Below are 23,549 nucleotides of genomic sequence, written 5' to 3' on the forward strand. Positions count from 1 at the left end.
GTGCCTCTGGTTGTCTTTAGGGGTTACCTTGCCTGGCCTGCAGGTTCTCTGCCTCTGAGGTTCAAAACCCTCAGTGACTCCTTTAAGGAGCTTGGGAAGGAGGGGCGTGTAGGAGGAGGAAGGGAGGGCAGCTGTGTGGGGTGAAGGGCTGTGAGAACGTGAGAACCATCTCATGTCAGGGCGGCCTCAGGGCCTTTGAGAACAGCAATGTCTCCCGTGCTACTTTCCATTGTGCGCTGTGTCTTTAGTAAAAGTCCTGCTCACACGGCTGCTCTGGGAGCTGGGGAAAATATTCTCCCTCCCTTGTCCCTCATTTGGTTCAATTCCAGGTCAGAAATAAAGGCAACAGCTGCAAGAAATCAGCTGAAGCCGGACAGTGGCCATGAGAACATAGCCTGAGAACTGGCAGAAATCTCTAGGAGCTCTTCACACGGTCATGGTCACAGTCACGGTCACGCCGGGGTTTGCACACATCCCATCTCAATCTCCAGGGGCGGAGGTGGCAGTCGGAGACTGGGTTACATCTTTGGGGAAGACATTTATCCCTCTTCCCCCCCAGGATTCTCCAAGTGTGGTTCCTAGCCATCTGCACCAGCAGCATCTGGAAACCTGTGAGATTGCAAATTCTTGACCCCCCACAGACCTACCTAATCAAGCCTGGGGGGTGGGGCCCAGATATCTGTGTTTTAACAAACTCTCCAGGGGATTCTAATGCACATGGAGTTTGAGAAGCAGTGGTCAAAGCTAAGAGAAGACGGATTTGTTCAGGTGTTGTCTAACTAGGGCATTCCACTTATTCCCTGTTTGTTATTTGTTTAGGAGCAGGGGTGGAATCCTGTTCTGGTCAATGAGACAGAAGGGGCTTCTGGAAAGACCCGCCATCCCTACCCCCTCATAAAACAAGAAAGACGTCTGAGGAGAAGCCTTGCCCTGTGGCTTTGCCTCTGGACACTGTCAGAGATCATGAGGCAGAGGGGTTGTAAGTGGGGGCTCAAAGCTAGGCTGCTGGGGAGAGCGTCCTAGGAGAGGACAAAGGGAAAAATGGATCAAAATAATAATACTAAGAGCTGCTAACATGTCTCAAGGGCTTTCCACGTGCCAGGTGCTGTTCTGAGCACTTCCCTTAGTGTACTTGCCCTTGTTAGACAGGGGACCCAGCCCTGAGCTGGTCTGCCTAGGGCCAGCTGGTATTGTGCAGATTCTCACAATACAGACCCAGGTGACTTTGATGGTACTTTTATTAAATCTGGGGACACAGAAACAAAGAAGGGCTTAGCATAGAAGAAGCAACAGGGGAGACCTAGGTGGGGCTGCTTTGGTTCTCTAGAAATGTTATAGGAAAGAAATGAGCCTAGGTGGGGCTGATTTAGCTCACTGGGAAATCAGAAAAAAGGAGGCCTTGCAGACAGGATCAGGGAGTTAGTCTGGAACAAGCTGCCACTGCTCATCACTCCCCTGGTTGCAAGTCACGAGGGGCCCCTTAGAGTTTAGGAGATGCATGCCTAGAGGGGAAGTGGGGGAAGGGAAGGCACAGGTGCTGGGTTCTTCCTCTTGAGGGTTTTTATCTCTTGCAGGCAGGAATCCTAGAGGAGGTCTCAGGGGAGGGTTTCAGCAGAATATTCATCAGTTTTCCAGGTGTGCCCTTTCAGGGTCATGGTCTCTACTGACTGGTCAGCACCAGGGCAGGGGGCCATTAGTCATTGCTGGTGACCTTCTGTGGCTGGCTATAAATTGCTCTGCCGTTTTGTTCAGCTGTCTGTCTCAGTTTCCCCATTCCACTTGCCAAGGAATTTTCTTAGCTCTTTACTCTCCTGCCTCGCCCTCATTACAGCTCTGATGTAGTTTCTGTTGTTTCCATTTTATATGAGAGAATTGAGGTGCAGAAGGTTTAAATAAATTGTCCGAAGTCATACAATTAACTAATGTATGGAGGCCAAGATTCAGGCACAGGACAGCGTGGGATCCTGGCCTTTTCCTAAGTGCAATGGGAAGCTGCTGAAAGGATATAAAGCAGGAGGTGGCAGCTCTGAGTCACCTTTTAAAAGTTGCTAAAATGCTTTGCTTATAAAATCTCTGGGTGTTTGGGGACAAGCCAGGCACACTTGCATGGCCTGTTCTTCAGCCTCTTTCACTTGTCTCATGAGCAAACCCAGAAGCTTAGGTGACTACTGTGTTTGGAACCAGTGTGCCCCAGGTGTTGATGGGCAGGAGAACCACAAATGCCAGTCACCCTCCAAGGGCAGGGGGGAAGCACCAAATCACTATATTTGTTAAATAGAAGAATAGGAGGATGATCTTTGAAGAGTGGGATTGTTGGTGATTTTTTGAACCTGAATTTTTATATTTTCTACCAGTTGTTAATTAAAAACTAGTTTTATTCTGTATAAAAAGAAAGAAGCAGGACCAGTTCTCAGCCCTCTCTGGGGTGGTTGGCCTGTGTTGCTACCAGCTTGAGTTGAAATAGCCCTGACAATGGCTGACGCTTCAGGACTTACAGCAGCCAGCCCTTTCTCCATGTTCTATGCAAGGTGTATTCATTTCCTTAATCCTCACTGGCTTGGTCAAGGCCACAAAGCTGAGGAGTGGCAGGCTCTCAACTGTATGCTATTCTGCTTTTCTGGAAATTGCAAGTGCCCTGTGGATGAGAGGCCCGTCCTTCACTCCTCCTTCCACAGTGAATGGCCTCCATTCAGTGCTGTGCAGGCTCACTCTAGTGGGGTGTGGGCAGCTGGGGGAGGAAAGAGAGGAGACAGAACAGGAGTGTCCAGCAGTTGTTTGCATCCTTGGAAGCCCAGACAAAACTCATCCTCCCTGCGGGTGTTGGTCCACAGGACCATCAGCCTACACTCCAGGCTCCTGGGACTTCCAGGTACATGTGGGTGGAGAAGGACGGCTGATTGAGGGTGTGGACATTTGAGCAGTGCAGCTCAGAATCTGTGGCTTCGAATCCCAGCTCTGCCACTTATCAGGTGTGAGACCTTGGAAGTACTTTACTTCTGTGAGTCTCACTTTCTTCATTGGTGAAATGAAAATCTTGGCAGTTGTCAGTGTTCAGTGCCTCTGAGCACAGTGCCTGGCACATGGTAAGCACATATTAAATAACAGTTGTTACCATTATTATTCAATAAGCATTTATGGAGCATCTGGTTTGGGCCCAGCACTGCACCAACCGCAAACACCCTATCCCACCCCGAGATGCCAGAGTCCAGCAATTGCACCTCCTGGCGCCAAACACCCACAGATAGGAATTCAGCAGAAGCAAGAAGCCCAAGCCGGAAAAGCCCTAGCATGTCCACAGGGCAAGATGCGGTCTGAGCAAAACTCACCTCAGTCTCATGGGACACCCCTACTGATTCCTCGTTTATAGACATCAGGGCAGCACGTGCCGTTTCTTCCAGGCTGGCAGAGGCCTAACTTTGTCAAGATTTTGGGGGGCATTGTGTCCGGGTCTTGGGGGCAGTGTAAATTGTATCTGGCCTGAACTAAATATGGTTCTCCTTCTCTCTTTTTTCACCAGCAAAGAACTTGCTGAAAGTCACTTAGGGAGTAAGCAGGCAAGGCTGACCTTCCAGGTTGTGTGTTTTTGGGGTAGGTGTGTGACCCCATTATGGCAAGTAAGGAATGGCAGGGCCTACCTCCACGGATGATTAGACAAATGAAAGTCATGGTTATGTTTAAAGTGCTTAGAGCCATGACTGGCACGCAATAAGTATACAAGATGTTAGCGGATTTTACTCATATCTTTCCCTTCCATCACCCCCTTCCTTCTGTTTCAGTTCCTTTGGACACTCTTTCTGTGCCTAAATCATCATTTGTAAACAAATACATATCTATGTTTTCCCTCCTCCCTTGCAGCATATCTAGCTGTAAGATTGAGTTCTGGCCAATGGAATATAAGTAGAAGTGGTAAACACAACTTTTAGGAATTCCCCTTAAATGGAGGAATTGTGCTCCCTCTCCTTCCTCTTTCCTGCCAGAGGAAGCAAGCATGATGGCTGGGGCAGGAGCAGCCATTTTGGACCAAGAGGCAAAAGCTGAATGTGGAGGATTTTGGCACTTTTAACAAGATATAAAAAGGCTATGTCCTTAATGACTGTGGTACCATCGCACCATCCTGGACTGTGTTCCTAGACAATCACATGAGAGAAGTAAACTGTCTTGTTTAGACCCCGGTTAGTTTGGCTATCCATCACCCATAGCTGAAATGATTCTGGTCCAATACAGGCACAGAACTGGGATTTGGACCCAGGCTTGCCTGACCCTGAGGCATTGCACCAGTGGAAAGAGCAGACGATCTGAATGAGAACCACAGGGTGGGGAGCTTGGTTAAAGTGTGTATTTGAGTCCCACCTTAGCTCTGCTGATTTAGACTCTCCAGAGCTGGGGCCTGGGCAGTTCTATTTTAAGCAAGCTGCCTACCCAGAGGTTTCTGACGCACTCAGGTGAGAACACAGTGTGTTATTGTTGCCTCTAGTACTCGTGAGTCTTTAAAAATCAGGGCTCCATTCTGATCCCTTGGGTAGAAATAAAGGCAGGGAGAGCTCAGGGTCCCAACACAGGGGCTCTGGGATTGGGGAGGGCTTGTGGGCAGAGGTCCAGGGTCCCAGGGCTTCAGCTAATCTGTATCTATCTCCTGAGGCAGGTGTTGTGCAGTCCTCTCCCAGGGGACAGCTCTGTCACCAGGGTTCCTGGATGGTGTGGAGGGACCACCTGCCTCCCCACCCCAGCCCTCACACATGGCAGTTGCTCCAGACCGGGAATTGTATGAGGCCCCGTGTGTCTATGGCATGTTGAGATGCCCTCATGGAGCCTGGGACAAGCCCCAGGAGGCAAAGCTCTGCTCAGGAGCCAGCATTTTAGAGCAAAGCTGTGCCTCCTTCTGCAAAACAGCTCATGGCTTTCATAAGCTGCTGGGCCCTGGGAGACACTGAAAGCCTGACATGAGGCTCCTGGGGACCGTGTGATGCGAGCTGAGTGCTGTTTGACCTTGCCACAAAGTCAGGTCTGCCCAGCAGCATCTGTCGTCAAGGGGAGAAGGCACATGTGGGGAGGGACTAGGTCCAGGCTTGTCCTGAAGCCGAGGCAAGCGGGCTTCCAACTGTCCCTCCCTCCACCCACATCTCAGGTGCAGGTCCCTAGGCCGGGTTGCCCCAAGAAGGAAAACTCCAGCCTGTGCCATGCAAAGAGCTCAGGAGACTCACAGCAACTCTTGGTGAAGACTGGGACTCACAGGCTGAACACTAGCAGCACTGGGTCTCTCTCTGAGGCTGAAGACACAATGGGACAGAGGGACCCTGGTCCCCGTTATGTTCTCCCTTTTCATTGGTGACTATGAGAATGACCTGGGGTTGATGGAGGGTGAGGAATGAAAGCTAAGCAGACTGAACTGAAGGGTCAGCTGTTTGGGGAAAGTGCTGGTCTAGAGGACTTGGCCCCTGGGCCCCACCTCACCCTCATCCCATGGGAAGTTGAGTTCAGGCATCGCTCCTCCTTAGGGACAGGGAGCCATCGTTGGCTTGCTAGTTGCCAGGTAACCCAGGATGAGCCTTCAAGGTCATTTCTCAGACAATTCTGAGCTCTCTCCACAGGCCTGTTAACAGATGGTTCTGCAAGCAGCCCAAAATCGATTGTGGTGACACTGCTGCTTGTTTGCGGCAGTAACAGTGGCGAGAAACCATCCCAGGGCTCCAGCACTTCAGTGTGCTGTCTGTTTCACACAAAGGAGAAGCGACCTGAGGTCGGGCTCTATGTCAGCTCTGAGCAGTGGCTGGTGGCCTGGCCATGTGGGCAGGGCGTGGAAGGAGGGAGATTGGAGGATCCGGGACGAGGAGGTGCTCCATGGTTAGACCCTTAGAAGGGGCCTAGATTGTGAGAGAATGCTTGTGCCAAGGGACTGTGCATCAAGAAGCATCCCTTGGAAGGCAATGCTTAACAATCAGGGACATCCATGGGTGTCCATCTTCCCCTCTCAGTTTTTAGGACCTGGACAAAATTCAAGAATATATTTCAGCCTCAGCTGGGCCTTACCTTTGACACTTCTAATTGCCATGAATCTTAAATTTGAGAACAAGAGATACAGACCATTCACAGGCTCTTCCCTGCCCCATTATTATGACCTAAGGTAATACCAAGCAATATTGGACTATTATTCCCTGGAGACAGAATTGGCCATAACTTGGTTGTGACTCTTACTAGTTTAAAGCAGCTACAGAGGTGACATCCCAGTATGAGTTTCTTGTTTTACTTGAAATATGAAGAGCCTCAACTTTCTAATAGAAATGGTAAACAGCAAGCCAGCATTTTTTTTTTTTTCCAGGACAAGGACAAATTCCTGTAATAACTTCACAAATATCACATGTTCTCTTTCCCCTTGTTGCAATGTGTATATGTAATTTATCCTATGGTATAACTTCCTTAATAGTCACAGTTTGTTAATTCCATCAGCTTCCCAGTGGAGGGCAGATTGTTACATAGTGATGTCTTGGGTTCTGAGCGTCTCCCATAAGCCACAGCTGGTCAAGAACCCAATCATTGAGGCCCTGAATGAGTGGCCACAGAAGCAGGATGGAGGCTCTGCCTGGCCCCAGCAGCATGAATACGCCCCACCTAAGCCAGCCTGGCTACCATCACCTCTGACTGGCCAAAACTGGACCTTTGAAGCTCAGCCAGGCATCGGGTGACAGCTTGTGTTTTGGAAAAACCTACACAGTTCTTCTTTCTTCTGTGCTAGGAAAAACCCAGTTCTTCTTTCCTGTGTATGTGTCTTTCTCCTGTGTTTTTGTTTCCTGTGTCTCCTGTGCTACTCACACAGAACACTTCACACTGATACTTCCAGTTACCACACATGTGGGAGTTTTTCTCCACGCCAAGCAATTCTCCGCGACACCAGCTGGGCATCCTGCAATTTAACTCAATTCTGTCCGAGGAGACTGCCCCCCAATTCAGAAGCCAATCACAAGTAGTAGGTCCCCCGGTTACCCACAATGACCTGGCTACGAATCAGAGGTTCCCATGGCCTCATTCTTGAATGGGATTAGCCCACACTCAAGCACACACACACACCACGAGGCAGGAACCTTGGGGGCCATCTTAGGCTCCTGCCTATCACAGCATCTCTCTACTCTTAGCTCCTCCAATTACAGCCTCAAGCCCCTTCTCCCTGACACAGCAACCTTGGAAGATAGTCTAGACTTGTTGTCTCCCTTTCCCACCCACGCCTCATCCCAGACCAACCTGCCTTCCATCCACTGAGATTACTCTTGTTAAGTTACTGGTACCCATTTTGCCAAATCCAATAGCAACTTTCCTTTCGAGTTCTTCTTTCTTAAAAAATTTTTTAATTACAGAAAATTTCAAAATAAGTATGATAAAGAGAACAGTAGAATGACTGTCCATGACCTTGAATACACAGCTTCAATGAATATCAAAACGTGGCTAATGTTTCATCTCTACCCTACGACTTCTCTCCCCTCTACTCTTTGGGTTATACTAATGCAAGTTCCAGTTATTTATATCATTAGTAAATAAATCAGTACGTCAGGGTAGAACTCTATAAGGTAATGACTTTTAAAAATATGACCATGGTAGCATTGTCAATAAGAAAATTAATAGTAATTCCTTTTTTAAATTTTTATTTATTTATTTGGTGATTGAGGAAAGGAGTCTTTATTCAAGGGCAATCACTTAAGCCTATCAATTAAAGCTAAACTCTAACACCTGGGTTCTCCCATTATTCCCCTGTTAGTTTCTGTAGGGTTATTTTACAAACTAAAACAACATAAAACACAGAAGTTACACAATTCCAGAAGAATGGCAGGCTTCTGTCTCAGAGCCTGTTCCATCTAGAACACCCAAAGAATAAACCTGCCACCCTCTGCCAGGCCAGCCCGACAGTAGGCTGTGTTCAGAGTTGCTTCCCATCCAAAATACCCTCCTCTGGGAAACGCAGGCAGCTGCAGCACCATCACCCAGGCACCCTCAAGGAAGAAGAGCCTGAGAACCAGAGCCAGAGCCAGCTCAGGAGTCAGAACAGCTTGTGAGCCAAAGAGCCAGACCCCATATTTTTTTTTTTTTAAGTTTTTTTTTATTTTTAGAGAGAGAGAGAAACATTGATGTGCAAGAGATATACTGATTGATAGCCTGTTGCATGACCCCAAGTGGGGACCTGGCCTGCAACCCAGGCATGTGCCCTGGCTGGGAATCGAGCCAGAAACCTCTGGGTTCACAGGCCGGCACGCAATCCACTGAGCCATACCAGCCAGGGCTATAGTAATTCTTTAATATTACCTAAAACCCGCCTTCAAATTTCCTTGATTGCTCCATGAATATCTTATACAGTGGGTTAGTTTGACTCAAGATTCAAACAAGAGCCTTGACTGGCATGGTTCAGTGGGCTGGGCGTTGTCCTGCAAGCTGAAGGGTTTCCAATTTGATTCCCGGTCAGGGCACATGGCTGGGTTGCCAGCCAGGTCCCCGGTTGGGGGCATGCAAGAGGCAGCTGATCGATGTTTCTCTTTCTCCCTCCCTTTCTCTCTCTCTAAAAATAAATAAATAAAATCTTTAAAAAAACAAAAGATTCAAACAAGAGCCATTCATTGTATTTGGTTGATATAGTCCTTAAATTTCTTTTTCTCAGCAACAATCCTCCTTTCTAACCCTCCCTCCCTTTTTGTGTTGTGCCACTTATCTTTGAAGAGACGTAGTCATTGTTCCAGAACTGCCCTCATTCCAGATTTGGTTGCTTGAATCCCTGAGGTGGGGTTTCACGTGTTCCTGCCTCCATCCAATAGGCCGTCTTCTGTTGTGATCAGACTCATGGTTGTAGCAGCATTTAACACTGCTGCCAATTTTCTCCTCCTTGAGATACTCCCCACTCCTGGTTTCGATAACACTCCTGGCTTTTCTTCTGCTTCTCTGGCCAGGCCTCTGATTTCTTTCACAGTTCGCTCCTCTTCCAATGAACCTTGAAATGCTGGTGGTTCCTCGGGCACCTTCATCCTTTCTCTACCCACACCCTCTCCATTTAGATACTGTAAGAATCATACCATTTTATCTCTAGCTCGCTCCCCCCAAGCTCCAGATCATTATGTAGAGACTCCCTTGAGAGTTCCACGTGGCTCTCTCACTGCCATCTCAAACTAAACATGTGCTAAAGGGAACTTTGAATCGCCTGATCCCCAAACCCTCTCTCTGAGTGAATGGCACCCTCCCAACCCCCCACCCCTACCCCATCGCTAGAGCCTGGAACCTGGAGTTTTTCTTGATTCCTGCCTTTCCCTCACTTCTCATATGCAGCGCATGAGGGTCTGTCACTCTACCTTGAAATGACATATGTCTACATCAGCACTGTTTGCATCCTAGTCTTGGCCACCATCATCTTATCTGGGATTCTCCAGTCTCCCTACTGGAGATAAAATTTATACACAGAATATGCACAAATTCTGTGTGTACTATTCAATGAGTTTGACAACACCCTGATCAAGATATAGAAAGAACACTTCTGCATCCCAGAAACTCCCCCTTGCCCCTCCCAGCCAATCCCAAACCCCACAGGCAACCACTGTTGGTGGCTGGATTTTTATACCCTGTCCAGGCAAGGGCAGTGAAGTTTCTATAATACTCCAGCCAGTCCACATATCTTAACACCACTTATTTTTACCAACAAGACCCATTTCTAATATGCAAGGTGCTAACTGACACAGCCTCTGGGATGGATGGGAAATGAAATAAACTGAAGCTCTGGTCGTGGCCAGGGCTGGAGAATGGCCTGCTGGCTAAACAAGGGCCAATAACCTCCACCCCACCTGCCCTTTCTCCTCTCGGTGTGAATTCACCTTCAGAGCAACTGTCTGCCCCTGGGGCAGAGCTTAAACTAACACACGCCTAACATCCCACTGTTTATGCTCAAATTCAGACACGACAGCAACGTCGAACCAGTGCAACACGCCAGACAAGGGGGCCGTAGGGGCTGGCTGGTGGGCCTGCGCTGGTGGTCTTCTGAAACAGTGAGTCTGGCTGGTGTCCTTCAGGACACACGCCCAGTCAGCAGACACAGACCACGTTAGGGTGGTGTCAGGGGCTCCTGTGGGACTGGACGGAAAAACAGGTCCAGAGATTCGTGACACTGCCCCCCTCCCCCGACCCGCCTCGTATGAGGGATTTTCCCTGCTTGGTTCACTGCCCGTGGTCCTCTGTCTTGAAGTCCCTCTCTGGGACACCCAGGGGGCTAAGGAGGTGGGTTTCAATTATCCACAAGTGTCCCCTCCCACCCCCATCCTTTCCCTGAGCACAAAGCACAGCACATAGTGGACGCTCAAAAAATATTCCATGATGGAAAATTGCTTTCCTGACTCTCACGTGACTCTCTTACTGAGTGTATGCTGTGGGCAGGAACTAGGAATCCCCGTTAAAGACGAGGGGATGAGTCCGAGTGCCTGCCCCGCCAGCCTGCCAGTTCAGACAGGACCGGACAGGGCTCTGTGCTTCCCTCTTTCCACATCCACACGGATGCACGCAGGACACACGCGCATGCACGACGCGCAGTCGTGCTCTCTGGGCCTATCTGTAGACTTGCACAGGGGCAGCTAAGCCTTAGTTTCCTCATCTGTACAGTGGGGCGTCATGTCAGACGTTCCCTATTTGCCAGTGCAGGCCCACTCTTCCCCCTCCCCCATGCTGCGCTGGCCAGCCGGCGCTGACTCTTCCCAGGGCTGCAGCTCTCCCCAAGCTCTGGGACCCTCCTTTGCTCTCCGGTGGTAAAAACTTCATGCTGCTGCTAGCCCTGAGGGCTTCACCAGCCTCGCTGCTTCCTTTAACTCTGCCCACTGCTTTGTAATAGTCCATTCATCAAGCCTTTTCGAACACCCCATTAAGTGTGCTATCTGATTCCATCCAGGGCCCTGACTGCTACCATAATGGGCACCAGGACAGCCCTGGGAAACCGATCTTCAGATGGGATTCTGGAGTCGGGGATTGGGTTGCTCATGCATCTTGATTAGTGCATGAATAGCCTCTTTGATGGGGGTAATGGACAGTGGCAATCTGTGGCATGCAGTGGCATCACAGTTACTGACTTTATGATGGTGGTGGCCAGAGACAGACTGGTACCATACGGGGAGAACAAGTGCTTATGGCTCTTAGTCACTATGGTGACAGTCGTGATTACAGAGACTGGAGTGGCCTTCTGAGGCTCCATCTGATTGCCTTGGGAAACACACAAAGGAGAAAAAAAACACTAAAAGCCTTGACTTGAGCTGTGCTGGGATATAATTCTCATTGTGGGCCTGGAGGCAATGAGTGGGGATAGGGGTGCGTCCTGGGGACAGTTAGCACCCCTGTGAGGAGGCTGCTCCAAGTGAAGTCACCGCAAGGCTTTTGTGCTGGGAACGGCTGTTTCCTCAGACTGAGGGCAGGGGGTGCTGCCTTCTCCAAAGAAGATTCAGAGTGTGTTGGGGTTTCAAAGTTCTACCCAAATGTCCCAATCCCTTTCCTGGGGTCCCATTCCAAAGGGTGGGGTAGTTCATGTCACGCACCTTCCCACCCTGGGATCCTGACAGTCAGGGCCCAGGCTTGGTCTTCTGCCATGTGTGCCCTTAGAGGTGTTCTGAACTTCTGCACTTGCACAGAGTCACAAGTTCAAGGCTTTGAATCTGTTCTAAGCCCAGGTGGATCCAGTGGGGCCACAGACCCATCCTGTGTCTGGAAATTAACTGACAGAATCCCCCTGCTGATCTCCTGACTCACGAATTGAGAGTTCTTAAGGCTGGAAGGGCTGAATGGAAGCCCCTGAACAACTTCACCACCATCAAAACAGCAAACCAAAGGTAATGCCACACCCCTAAAGAAATGTCAGAAATTAGTGCCACCATCAAAGATCTATAATATGTACAGATGGTCATTCATTCCTATCAAGACTCAGTTTAACTCACCTATGTGTCTGGTGCAGAAACCTGGCAGGCCTTGGAGAATGACCGTAGATTACTGTGAAGTTAGTGTGATGTCAGTTGCAGCTGTGGTTCTAGACGTGACATTTTTACTGGAACAAACCAACACAGCTTTGGGCCTGGTGTACATTGTTGACCCCGAATGCTTTTTTTTCCATTCCACTAAGTAAAAATAATCAGAAATATTTTGCCTTTGTGTACCAGGGGCAGCAGTACATGTTCACTCTACGACCTCATGGCTATGTCTAGTCTCCTGATTTCTGTCATATTATAGTCCAAAGGGGGATTGAGCGTTGGCCTGCGAGCTAAGTGTCGCTGGTTCGATCTTCCAGTCAGGGCACATCAGAGAAGGAAAACTCTGACTCCAAAAAACCTCCGCTGCCTTGCGGCATACCTCTTCAGGGGAAAGGCTAAGGGAGTAAACCCCGACAGAAAATCCGGAGCCGGAGTCCCTAAGGCGGTATGACGTTGTAGTCAACACTGGCAACTCCTGTGGCGCACCTGAAGCCAAGCTGTATTGACTCCGTCTTTCCCTTGGACCCTTCAGCTGCGAAGAGAGGGGGGGTCTGCTGCATGGGCAACAGCAGACCCTCCATATCACCCTGCCCAGGCTCTGTAGCTTCAGCTTCACTGGAGAGGACACTCCAGCGACATCGCAAGATGTCGATTCAACACGGGAGGAGACAGATACCGTGTCACTCCCGAGTCGGACTGCACAGCCATTCTCGGCGGTGCAGATAGACTCTTAAGAAGCTACACCATCGTCTCTCGAGGCTCTGTAGCTTCAGCTTCACTGGAGAGGACACTCCAGCGTCATCGCAAGATGTTGATTCAACACGGGAGGAGACAGATACCGTGTCACTCCCGAGTCGGACTGCACAGCCATTCTCGGCGGTGCAGATAGACTCTTGAGAAGCTACACCATCGTCTCTCGAGACGGACGGCTGCCGGCGATAGTCCAAAGGGACGTTGATCATCCATCCTGATATAGTTCAAAACATGTTGGTCCATTATATCGATGGCATTATGGAAATTGGGCCCAGTGAGCAGGAAATTGCAGACTTTAGATTCTTAGTAGAACACATGTATGCCAAAGGAACGGTGATAAATCTCATAAATATTGGGAGGCATGTCATGCCAGCAAACTTTTTGGAGTATCCAGTGATCTGGGGCATGTCAGGATATCTCCGCTAAAGTAAGAGACAATTATTGAAACTTTATTGCCCACTACAAAGAAGGAAGCAGAATGTTTAATGGGCCTCTGGAGTTCCGAGGCAACAGATACCAGATGTGACGGTGCTGTTCTGCTCATTTACTGTAAAACCTGTAAGACTACAAGTTTTGGGTGAGGCCTGCAGCAACATAGGGCTCTGGCAGGTCAAGGCTGCAGAGCAAGCTGCCCTGTCACACGAGCCTTTTTATCTGGAAGTGACTATGGCAGAAAAACATGCCGGTATGGACAAGTTCCTACAGGAAAGTAGCACTAGAGTTACAGACCCCTAGGGCTTTGGATTAATTCATGCTGTCTCTACCAATAACCATCCTCCGCTTAAAAACAGCTCCTGGCTCACAACTGGTTGTGGCAGAGACTAACTGCCTGACTGTGGGACACCTTGTGACCCATGCAACCAGAGCTTGATATTACCTCATCCATCTCATCACAAACTTGGACATGCATGGTAGCATTCTGCTATTAAAGAGTATATATGAGATTAGGTCTGAGCAAGTCCAGAAGGCACAAGGAAGCTGAATGAGCAGATAGAGCAAATTTTTATGGTACCTACTCTTACGGCTTCACTGCTTCTCCCTTAACCCGCAGTTGGGGAAGTGACCAGTTAACACAGAGGGAAAAGCACAGACGTGATTTCTAAGTGAATCAGCAAGGTGTGTTAGCACCAGCCACAAATGGACAACTACTGCATTAAAGCCACACTCAGGGTGTCTCTAAAAGACATAGTTCCTTAATGGGCAGACCTTCTGGTTATATTGGCTGTCCATTTTGCATAGGAGAAAAGATAAACTAAGGTACAGATCTATTCTGATTCATGAGCAGTGGCTAACAAGTTGGCTGGGTGGTCAGGGCCTTGAAAATACCAAGATTGGTGATGAGGAGATCTAAGGGCGAAATCCATGGATGGACTGCTGGAAAGGGGCACAGGTAGTAAAGCTATTTTTAATCCACACAAATGCCCTGAGAGGGCATCCATTTTGAAAGAGGCTCTCAATAATCAGGTGGACAAGGTGACCCATTCTGTAGATGTCAACTCCTTTCCCCAGGTACTCTGGTTCTTGCTCAATAGGCCCCCATACAAAGCAGCCATGGTGGCAGGGAGAGGGGGCTATTTATAGTGTGATAGGCAGAATAATGACCTGGAGATGTCTATGCCCTAATCCTTGGGACCTGTGAATATGCTATATTTTATATGGCAGAGGGTGAATTAAGGTAGCAGACAGAATTAAGGTTGCTAATCAGCTGACCTTAAAAATATGGAGCCCTGGCTGGTGTGGCTCAGTGGATTGAGTGCCGGCCTGCGAACCAAAGTGTCGCCGGTTCAATTCCCAGTCAGGGCACACGCCTGGGTTGCGGGCCAGGTCCCTGGTTGGGGGTGTGCAAAAGGCAAGCACATGTTGCTGTTTCTCTCCCTCTTTCTCCCTCCCTTCCCCACTCACTAAAAATAAATAAAATCTCTAAAAAATATATGGATATTACCCTAAATTATGTGGGTGGGCCCAGTGGTATCACAAGGGTCTTTAAATGTGGAAGTCAGACGCAGAGTCATTGTGTGTGATGTGAGAAAGACCTGACTGGCCGTGGCTGGTTTTGAAGATGGAAGGAGGGTGAAAGTCAAGGAATGGAGGCAGCCTCTAGATGCTGGAAAAGGCAAAAAGAACAGATTCTCCTGTAGAGACTCCAGAAAGGAACACAGCCCGGCCAACACCTTGATGTTAGCTCCGTGAGACCCTTTTCAGGCTTCTGACTTCCGGGACTGTAGGATAAATTTGTGTTGTTTTAAGTTACTAAGGGTGTGGAAATTTATTACAGTAGCCATAGAAAACTAATACACATGGGCCCAACACATTTTCCTACCAAATCTGATCTGGCTGCTGAGTGCTCAAGCTGCCAGCAGCAAAGACCAGGCCGAGTTTTCTACATGGTCCCATTCCTTGGGGCAATGGTTCGCAAAGAGGGGACCACGAGCTCCTGGGGTGCCCAGGAACCTTTCATGTGTTTTGTGAGGCCAAATCTACTTACATACTAATACTAAGACATTCTTTGCCATTTCCACTGTCATTCTTTCAAGAGCATATCAGGGACTTTCCCAGAGGCTACATGAGATGTGTATAACAGACTGAATGCCGAAGCAGATTTGAGAGTCTAGCTGTCTTCTATTCAGCCAGATTCCAAAGAGACTGGCGAAAATGTCAAATAATGCTATTCTCACAATTTGTGTTCTGAAGAAGTTATTTTTCATTTAAAATGTTATGTTTACATTAACCTGAATTGGGTTTATTAGTTTTAAATAAATACTATAAAGCCTTAATTTTTAATTGAATGCATTGGTTAATAAAATTACATAGGTTTCAGATGTACAATTGTATATCATCTGTACATTGTATTGTGTGTTCACCACCCCAAGTCAAATGAAAACTTTAATGTCTAATCCACTAAAAGATATATAACCCACATGAACAGAAACCCTTTGTAATTTTGAGTGTAATTTTTCAATAATTTTAAAGAGTATGAAGGACTCCTGAAGCCAAAAATTTGAGAGCCACTGCTCTGTGATGACCTGCTAGATACCTATTGGCAGGTTGACTACACTGACCCCTTATTTCTTAAAAATAATAGTTACTACTTCATGGTAATAAATATGTATCCCAGATATGAACTTCCCTGCCTGCAATACTTCTGCCAGCACCATCCTTTCTGGACTTTTTCAGAATGCCTAATTCATCACTATGCCACCAGCAAATAGCCTATCTTCATTTTAGGGTGAAGGGCATACAGCAATGGTCTCACCCATGGAATGCACTTATAATGGGGCCTGTCACTCAAGGCAGTTGACCAGATAGAATAGCATAGCACTACAGTGCCAGCTGGGAGGCAACACCTGCAAGGTTAGCTATTGACGGGCAGGATGCAGTACATGCTTTAAATCATGGCCAATATATGGCTCCTCTCTCACAGCCAGAACACAGAAGCCCAGGGGCCAGGGTGTAGAGATGGGAGTGGCTCCTCTCACTATTATTCCAAATAACCTAATGGAAAAATTTTTTGTTTTCCATCCCCTCAACTTTGTGTTCAGGGGTCTGGAGTCCTCGGTGCCCAAAGGAGGGATACTTCCCCCAGGGAACACAGATGTAGTTTCTTTAAATTGGAAGATCTTCCCGCTGGTCATTTTGAGCTTTGTATGTTGCTGAACCAAAAGGCAGAGAGGGGGTCAACCATACCAGATAGGGTGACTGATCAGAAGGAAAATGGAGGGTGAGCATGAAGGCTATGTCTGGCATCCAGGATTTACTGGGTACCTCTCAGATCTGGCATGTCCAATAATATCGGTCAGCAGGAAACTTGGGAACCTGACAAACCTAAGACCAATAAGAACCTGAATTGCCTAGGAATAAAGGGTTAGGACACTCCACCAAGTCAAGAACCCAATCAACTAAACTGCTGGCAGCTGGTAAGCGGAACATGGAAGGGAGTGGAAGGAGGATTCATGATTGCTAACTTAGCCCTTCTGACCAGATACAGGGCGGGGTGGTGGTGGTGGTGGTGGTGGTGGTAGTGGTAGTGTGTGTGTGTGTGTGTGTGTGTGTGTGTAGCAGGTTTTGTTATTTCCCTCTGCTCTCTTACTGAAAAAGCCCCAATAACTGTTTTAAGTTAGGCTCAAGGTGAATATGACAAGTAGGTGGTGACTGATGATACTGTTTCCCCTGGTGGGAATAACCTTCTTTTCCTTCCATTAAAAAAAATTGAGGTGAAACTCACCTAACATGGAATGAAACATTTTACCATGAACAATCAGTAGCATTTAGTACCTTCACAAAATTGTGCAACCATCACCACAACTATTTCCAAATTTTTTCATCACCCTAAACTGAAATTCTGTAACCATCAAGCAACAGGGACATGTGGGTTTTTCATCTAAAGGACGAGAGTGGATGATGGGGGACAAATTAAGTTGCTCTGCTTGGGTGTTCTGTCTCCCCTCTAAATCCACTCTCCCCTTGCTCCATTTACTGGAAGGCTGACCTCTGTGGACTGAACTCAATGAAGTCACTCAGATGCCTTTCCTCTGGCTTTCAGCTGGGTTTGGCCAAGGAGAGACACCCGCAGGATCCAAGTCAGAATATTTATCTGATGGGTCTCTGCCTGGCAGGGGCCGTGCTTTGCTCCTCGTGGCTGCAGTTGCAGCAGGGCAGCCCCGCCCATGGTAACACTCTCTCCTCTCGCCTTTCAGGTCTAGGGGTTGTAATGGCTTCCTGTAGTGTGAGCTTCCATCCCTGGTAGGTTCCCTTACCCCTACCCACACCCCTGCAAAAATCCCTTAGTTGAAGGCTCTTCAATTTCCCTTTGAGTATACCATCCATTTCCTGGTGTGTCACCAATTGGTATAGAAATGGCGTGGTCCCTCCCTACAGTCATTTGGCACTGAATACTTCAGATTTTGTGAGTCAAACCAGCTCTACAGAGGTCCCTGGCTGGGCAAAGGAGATGCTTTCCTGGACAGCCCAGGTCCCGAAGGCGCTGGGGTGGTGTGCCAAGGTCCTACTGCCCTCTGGTGGTCAGTTCCTGAAAACGCAGGAACCCAACCAGCTGAACTAAGCTCACTGGGCACCTGTACTGTGTGCTAAGCCCCTTCCACAGCTGAGTACATTTAATTCTGCAGTTATTGTCTCTACTTTAAAGGCGAGAATCTTTTCATTGTCCTTTGTATAAGCCAAAATCTTAACCCCGGACTGCAGGGCCCTTTCTCTGCCTCCCCTCCTGTCACTCTAACCCAGCCACACCAGCCTTTTTTCCAGATCCTAGGGGTGTTCGCTCCCAAGTAGATTATTTGGGAACTCTCTAAAACAGTAGTTCTCAACCTTCCTAACGCCACGACCCTTTAATACAGTTCCTCATGTTGTGGTGACCCCCAACCATAAAATTATTTTCATTGCTACTTCATAACTAATTTTGCTGTTATGAATTGTAAATATCTGATATTCAGGATGTATTTTCACTGTTACAAATTGAACGTAATTACAGCATAGTGATTAATCACAAAAACAATATGTAATTATATATGTGTTTTCGACCCCCGTGAAAGGGTTGTTCGACCCCCAAAGGGGTCGCGACCCACAGGTTGAGAAGAGCTGCTCTAAAACTTCCATCACCTGGTTAACCTCAGCACATTCTCTAGTCCTCTCCTAGGATATATCACTTAGGAAAGTCCTCCTCCCCACCCCTCCCCACCCCCACCTTTCATTCACTGTCATTTCCACACATTGGGTATGTATGTTTGACTACTGCTGCCCTTCCCGCGGCTGAAGGCAACCAAGGGCAGGGGGCACTGTGCTTTGTTCATTCGTATCCCTGGTGCTGGCCTGCAGTAGCACCCTCACCAGCAGCTGACGCAGGTAAGGTGTTTCTCTGTGTCAGCCATTGAGCTAAGTCCTTCAGGCCCCCAGGCCACCCTACTCCCCAAAGTCCCTGTTCCCAGGAAACAGCTCTCAACTCTATCAAAAACTCACATGGATTTATTAGAATATGAAAAAGTTTTGGTTTCTTCTGTATAGGCGGCAGAGCAGCAGCGGCTGTGGTGGCTTTGAACATGGTTGTCAACGTCACCCTTGCAATGGTGACTCCTGCCCAAACCAGCACTTGCATGGAAAGGGGGGACAGATGAGCACCCACTGCCCAGTCCACTGGAAAGAGGGACACTCTTGACTATTGCACAATCCTGGGTGAGTACCATGGGGAAAAGGACAGACACCAATAACCAATAGTCCTGGGTCTGGCCATGGGGCAAGTGGGGATGGGAGTGTGTACCTGGGAGCAAAGGACTCTGGGAGCCTAGAACTCGGCCCACCCACCAGCCCTGGCCAGGTGGGAGATACTTAGGGGAGGTCTTCTCCCCTGAGGACTGGGCTCCACAGCAAGCTGGGTGCAGTGAACATAGGAGGGAGAGGTTCCTGGGGCCAACGGAGGGGATGAGAGAAAGAACAGGCCGGCAGGAACTGAGGGTGTCAGGCCCAAGAGCAAAGAAGGACCAGAAGGCCCAGCATCTGCGAGCTGGAGAGAACCATGATTGGGGCTGGGGTGTCACTTCTGAAATCAGAGCCTTGGGGCCACAGTTATGAGTCCAGGAGGCAGAGGGCCGATTTGGGAAACTGTTGGGCAGACAGACCCAAATGAGGAGGGTAATTCTTTGGAGTAGGAGGGCCAGAGCTTCATTCAGCCAACGTTTTTCAAAATGGTTTAAAAACAGGAATGGCCTCTGTGCACACAGATCATATATGGAAGTGTGAACAAACAAAAGAGATAAAAAAGACAGCACTTTCCGGAGCCCCTGACAGTCTGTCCCTCTGCTGGAGGGCTTAGTGGTCCCTGTTGGAGCAATTTAAAAAGCTGAGTCACATCCCAGTCCAGAGAGGCCCAGTTCCACATAAGAAGCTCAGAGATGCAGCTCTGAGTAAGGACATGTCAGGGTGGCTGGCCAGGATGACAGAGCTGGCAGGAGGCTGAGACTGCTATGGGTCACCAATCCCTCCCCTGTCACATGTCTGCTCCCTGCGCCCAGGCCAGCATGATTCAGTTGGTTGGAGCGTCTTCTGTAACCCAAAGATCATTGGTTTGATTCCTGGTCAGGGCACATGCCCTGGTTTCAGGTCTGATCCCGGGTTCGGGTAGGTGCCTGCAGGAGGCAGGAGGCGGCCGATCAGTGTTTCTCGTGTCGGAGTTTCTCTTTCTCTCTCTCCTCCATCCCCTCTCTCTCAAATGAGAATAAAATAAAACCCTTTACTTTTTTCAAAAAAAAGTGTGCTTTCCCTTATAAAGTAAAAACCTTAAAAAAAAAAGTCTGCTCTCCCTAGTCTTTCCCCTGTTAATGAAGGGCCTGGCCTAGGCCAAGAGAGGCCTGGGCTCCTTCCCTTCCCAGGTGGGACCAAGGCTGAGCCAGAGGCTCTTTGGTTAGAAACTAAGATTGGTTTGAATGAGGAGGGTGATGGAGAAGGAGGGGGTCACCAAGATCTGGGAAACCCGGAGCACCCCCCAACCCACCCCACCCCCCAGCAAGGGGTGGGAGAGGGCCTGGACAGGAAGGGGCGGGGTCTGCCTCACAGCCCAGGAGTTCTGCCAAATGAACTGAGAAGGCAGTTCTGGTGGAAGGGAGGACGCTTCCCAGAAGGCAGGGGAAGCCGTGCTGCAGTGGGCCCAGCGGCCATGCGGTGGGGGGAAGGACGAGGGGAGCCCCCCCAGCTCCCAGCAGCCCCTGCTCTGGTGTGACAGTCCGTGGTGGGATAGGCACCACCCGCTGGCCCCAGCACTACTGCCCCTTGGGGATGAAAGGCTCTCCCTCCCCAGGCTCAGGGTGGGGGCCTGGGTCACTGAGGCAGCGCTGCATCCTCAGGGAGCTGGGGCTGTCACTGGGCCCAGGGGTGAAAACGTCATCAGTGCCTGGGGAAGAGGGCTCCTTGTTCCTCATCACGATGCCCCCATCATCGTCCTCATCCGCAGGCACTCTGGGGTTCCGGTTCAGCCCGAGGACCTTGCCCTTCAGCTCCTCATTCACCAGGTCCACAGACTCGGGCGACTGTGGGGAGGCTGGGTCGATGGTGATAACAGGCAAGTCGGCCTTGGGCTCGTAAGCCAGTGGATCTGGGGACCAAGAGCAAGGCACAAGCTGGCTGCTGCCTGAGAGCCTCAGCCCACGCCAGCAGCTCCCACAGAACCTCCTGTGAGTGCAGCAGTCCTGGTGTGTCCCCGAATTACTCCACGTGGGCCTTCAGAGCCTTCACAGAGACAGCTTCTCTTCCCCTCAGGCTGGGGTCTCAAAGGTAGGACCGTTCCTGTCCTCACACCAGGGGCTCCCACGGGTGATCCCCCTCAGACCAAGAATTTGGGGTCCTTCCTGAGTCACCGTCGGCCCCCAGGCCCTCGTTTCCTCCCTCTGTTGGAGATCCCAGCGGTGCAGACCCCTCCTGCGTCTCTGCCAGGCACCCACCCCCTTCACAGTCCTCACTGTCAGCCCCATGTGGAGCAGCTCTGTCCCTGGGGAGGGCAGCAGGGCTGTGACCCCAGCTCCACCTGATGCAGGAGAGCTCATGACTCGGGAGGAGGTCAGTGAAGGGGAACCCTGCCCTCCCCGCTGGCTCTCTGAGGCCTGTTCCTGTTGGAGCCTCATCTTCGGGAGATGGTGGCACCCAGCGCCCAGCAGGGGGGCCCCTCACCAGGCACCCTGTGCTCTGCCTTACCTGAGCCGATGCGGGCCCGAGACATGGTGGGCGAGTCCAGTTTGTGGGCTGGCACTGTCAGGTAGTTGTTGATCTGACGGAGAAAGAGCAGACAGGTGTGAGCTCGGGCAGCCCCTCTGGGGGGTCCCGGAGGCTGGCAGCCACAGGTGTGTTTGGGGTACTTGCTCCCTCTTGGCAATTCCTCATTAGGCTGTGTCACTTCGGGGGTTCCTGAGGGCTCGGCCCAGGTTCTCCTCAAGCTCTGCAATCTCCCGGGAGGCCCTGAACACTTCTGCACTGCTCTGTCTCTCCCATGGTGACACTGCCCCAGTCTCTAGCTCCAGCCCCACCTGCCCCTGAGGTACAGACCCAGAAAGTCAACTCAGGAGCGGACACCTGGGCCCCGGATGGCCCCCAGGTATCCCAATGCAACATGCTGAAAAAAAAAAAACTCAGTTTCTTATCTTTCCTCATAACCTTGTTCCTTCCTTGGCGTCCCCTTTCACAGCCACCACTCCCAACTCCCCCATTCAGGAGGCTAGACATGACCCCTGACTTCTCTTCCTCTTCCCTCAGCCCCACCTCAAACTGCTGGCCTAGTTCTGTTAGTTCCACCTCCTAAATGTCCCTTCAATCTACTCCTTTCCATCTCTCCCTGCCACCACCCCTTCCTGTGCCACTCTGCCACTCAGAACTCTTCACGGCTCTCCATGCCTGTAGAATAAAACCTAAACCTGCCCTGGCTGGTGTGGTCCAATGGACTGAGCATTGGTCTGCGAACCAAAGGGTCACCAGTTCGATTCCCAGTCAGGGCACATGCCTGGGTTGCAGGCCAGGTCCCCAGTTGGGGGCTCATGAGAGGCAACCACACGTTGATGTTTCTCTCCTTCTTTTTCTCCCTCCCCCTCTAAAAAAAAAAAATCTTAAAAAACAAAACAAAACCCAAACCCTTACACCATTCACAATCTTCCTTTGAAAGCTGAACCCTCTGTTTCTAGAATGGGCCACATCCTGTGATGGGAACTTACGCACATGTACTTCCTCCTGCCTGGATCTTCCTCTGCCCACACAGCCTTCACCGTGGCTGATTCCTAAGCTTACCCTGGCCCTGTCCCTATTCAAGGTGCTCAGGGCCCCTTGCACTGCCTGTCTTGCCTGGGCCACTGCATGAGAAGTTCTGTGAGGGAGGGGCTGGGCTGATACCCCCAGATTCACAGAGGCTTAGCACTTAGGGACTTAGCACTCAACAAATGCTCCCGGAATGAATGAACGAGTGAACGTGTGCCTTGCTTTGTGATTTTGGGCAGCTCGCTTTCCCCCTGGGTCTTAGTTTTCTCAGAAGAAAATGAAAAGTGAGAGCACATGGACACTCTTTCAGGGCAGGTGCCTGAGAATATGATGAGGGGCCTGGCCTCTTCACTGCTTCTAGTGGGGAAGACGGCTTTCTGGAAACTGCTCTAGGGCTTAGCTTTCGAAACAGGTGGAGGAGGCCGAAAAGACAGACCTGAGTGTTCTATCTTCAAAAGGGTGTGGTGGGGGGTGGGGTGCAGGAAGAGGAAGAACCCAGAGGGGGAGGAGCCACTCCAGTCCTGGACACACCTTCTGTTCCAACTGCCGGGCCTTCTGTCTCCGGAGCAGCATCTGGTTCCATGCCTCCTCATAGGGATCTGCCACCAGCGTGTGTCTGTTGTAAGAACGCAGCTGTGGGAGGAATGGCTGTCAAGCAAGGCAGGCCCCAGAGGCTGGGCCTGGAGGGGCTGGAGCAGCTCTGGCCACGTGCGGGGCAGGGCTGGAGCACACAGGGGGCAGAGAGGCTCCTGTCCTGCAGGGGGCCTGGGCGGGGATCAGCCCCTCACCCGCTGCCTGGTCTTCTGCAAGTTGTTCCTTAGGATTTTGCGGATCTCCTCTTCCTTGTCCTTGGAGAGGGCAGGCAGGATGCGCTCGGTAGGCAGGGACTTGGGGTGGATGTTCCTGGGACAACACAACACAGGTTAGGTCCCCAAGGAAGTTCCTGTGACCCTGGAGCCTTCTGGACTGGGCCAGAGAGAAGTCATTTTGGGGATGGCCCTGGGTGGGGGAGCAAAGCCTCAGGTCCTCGGTGTGGCCCTGCAGTTCTCATCAGCCCTGACTGGACGACTGAGGGGCCCCGCTCACTGCCCCCGCCCCCCA

The 23,549-nt window shown here is 50.1% G+C and overlaps 1 protein-coding gene across 1 annotated transcript in view; it reads right to left on the reverse strand.

Moving 5' to 3' along the window:
• Positions 1–20,040: 20,040 nt before the first annotated feature.
• Positions 20,041–23,549, reverse strand: part of SLC9A1 (solute carrier family 9 member A1) — a 49,289-nt gene continuing 45,780 nt past the window's right edge. The window contains exons 9-12 of the mRNA XM_090268877.1: positions 23,237–23,351; positions 22,980–23,081; positions 21,402–21,474; positions 20,041–20,805 (exon numbers count right to left, since the gene is read on the reverse strand). Coding sequence (XP_090125003.1) covers positions 20,474–20,805; positions 21,402–21,474; positions 22,980–23,081; positions 23,237–23,351 — 622 coding nt within the window. The 3' untranslated portion in view covers positions 20,041–20,473. The remainder of the gene's footprint in view (positions 20,806–21,401; positions 21,475–22,979; positions 23,082–23,236; positions 23,352–23,549) is intronic.

Source organism: Furipterus horrens, unplaced genomic scaffold, assembly GCF_987537825.1.
Source record: "Furipterus horrens unplaced genomic scaffold, mFurHor1.1.pri manual_scaffold_3, whole genome shotgun sequence".
Taxonomy (NCBI): domain Eukaryota; kingdom Metazoa; phylum Chordata; class Mammalia; order Chiroptera; family Furipteridae; genus Furipterus; species Furipterus horrens.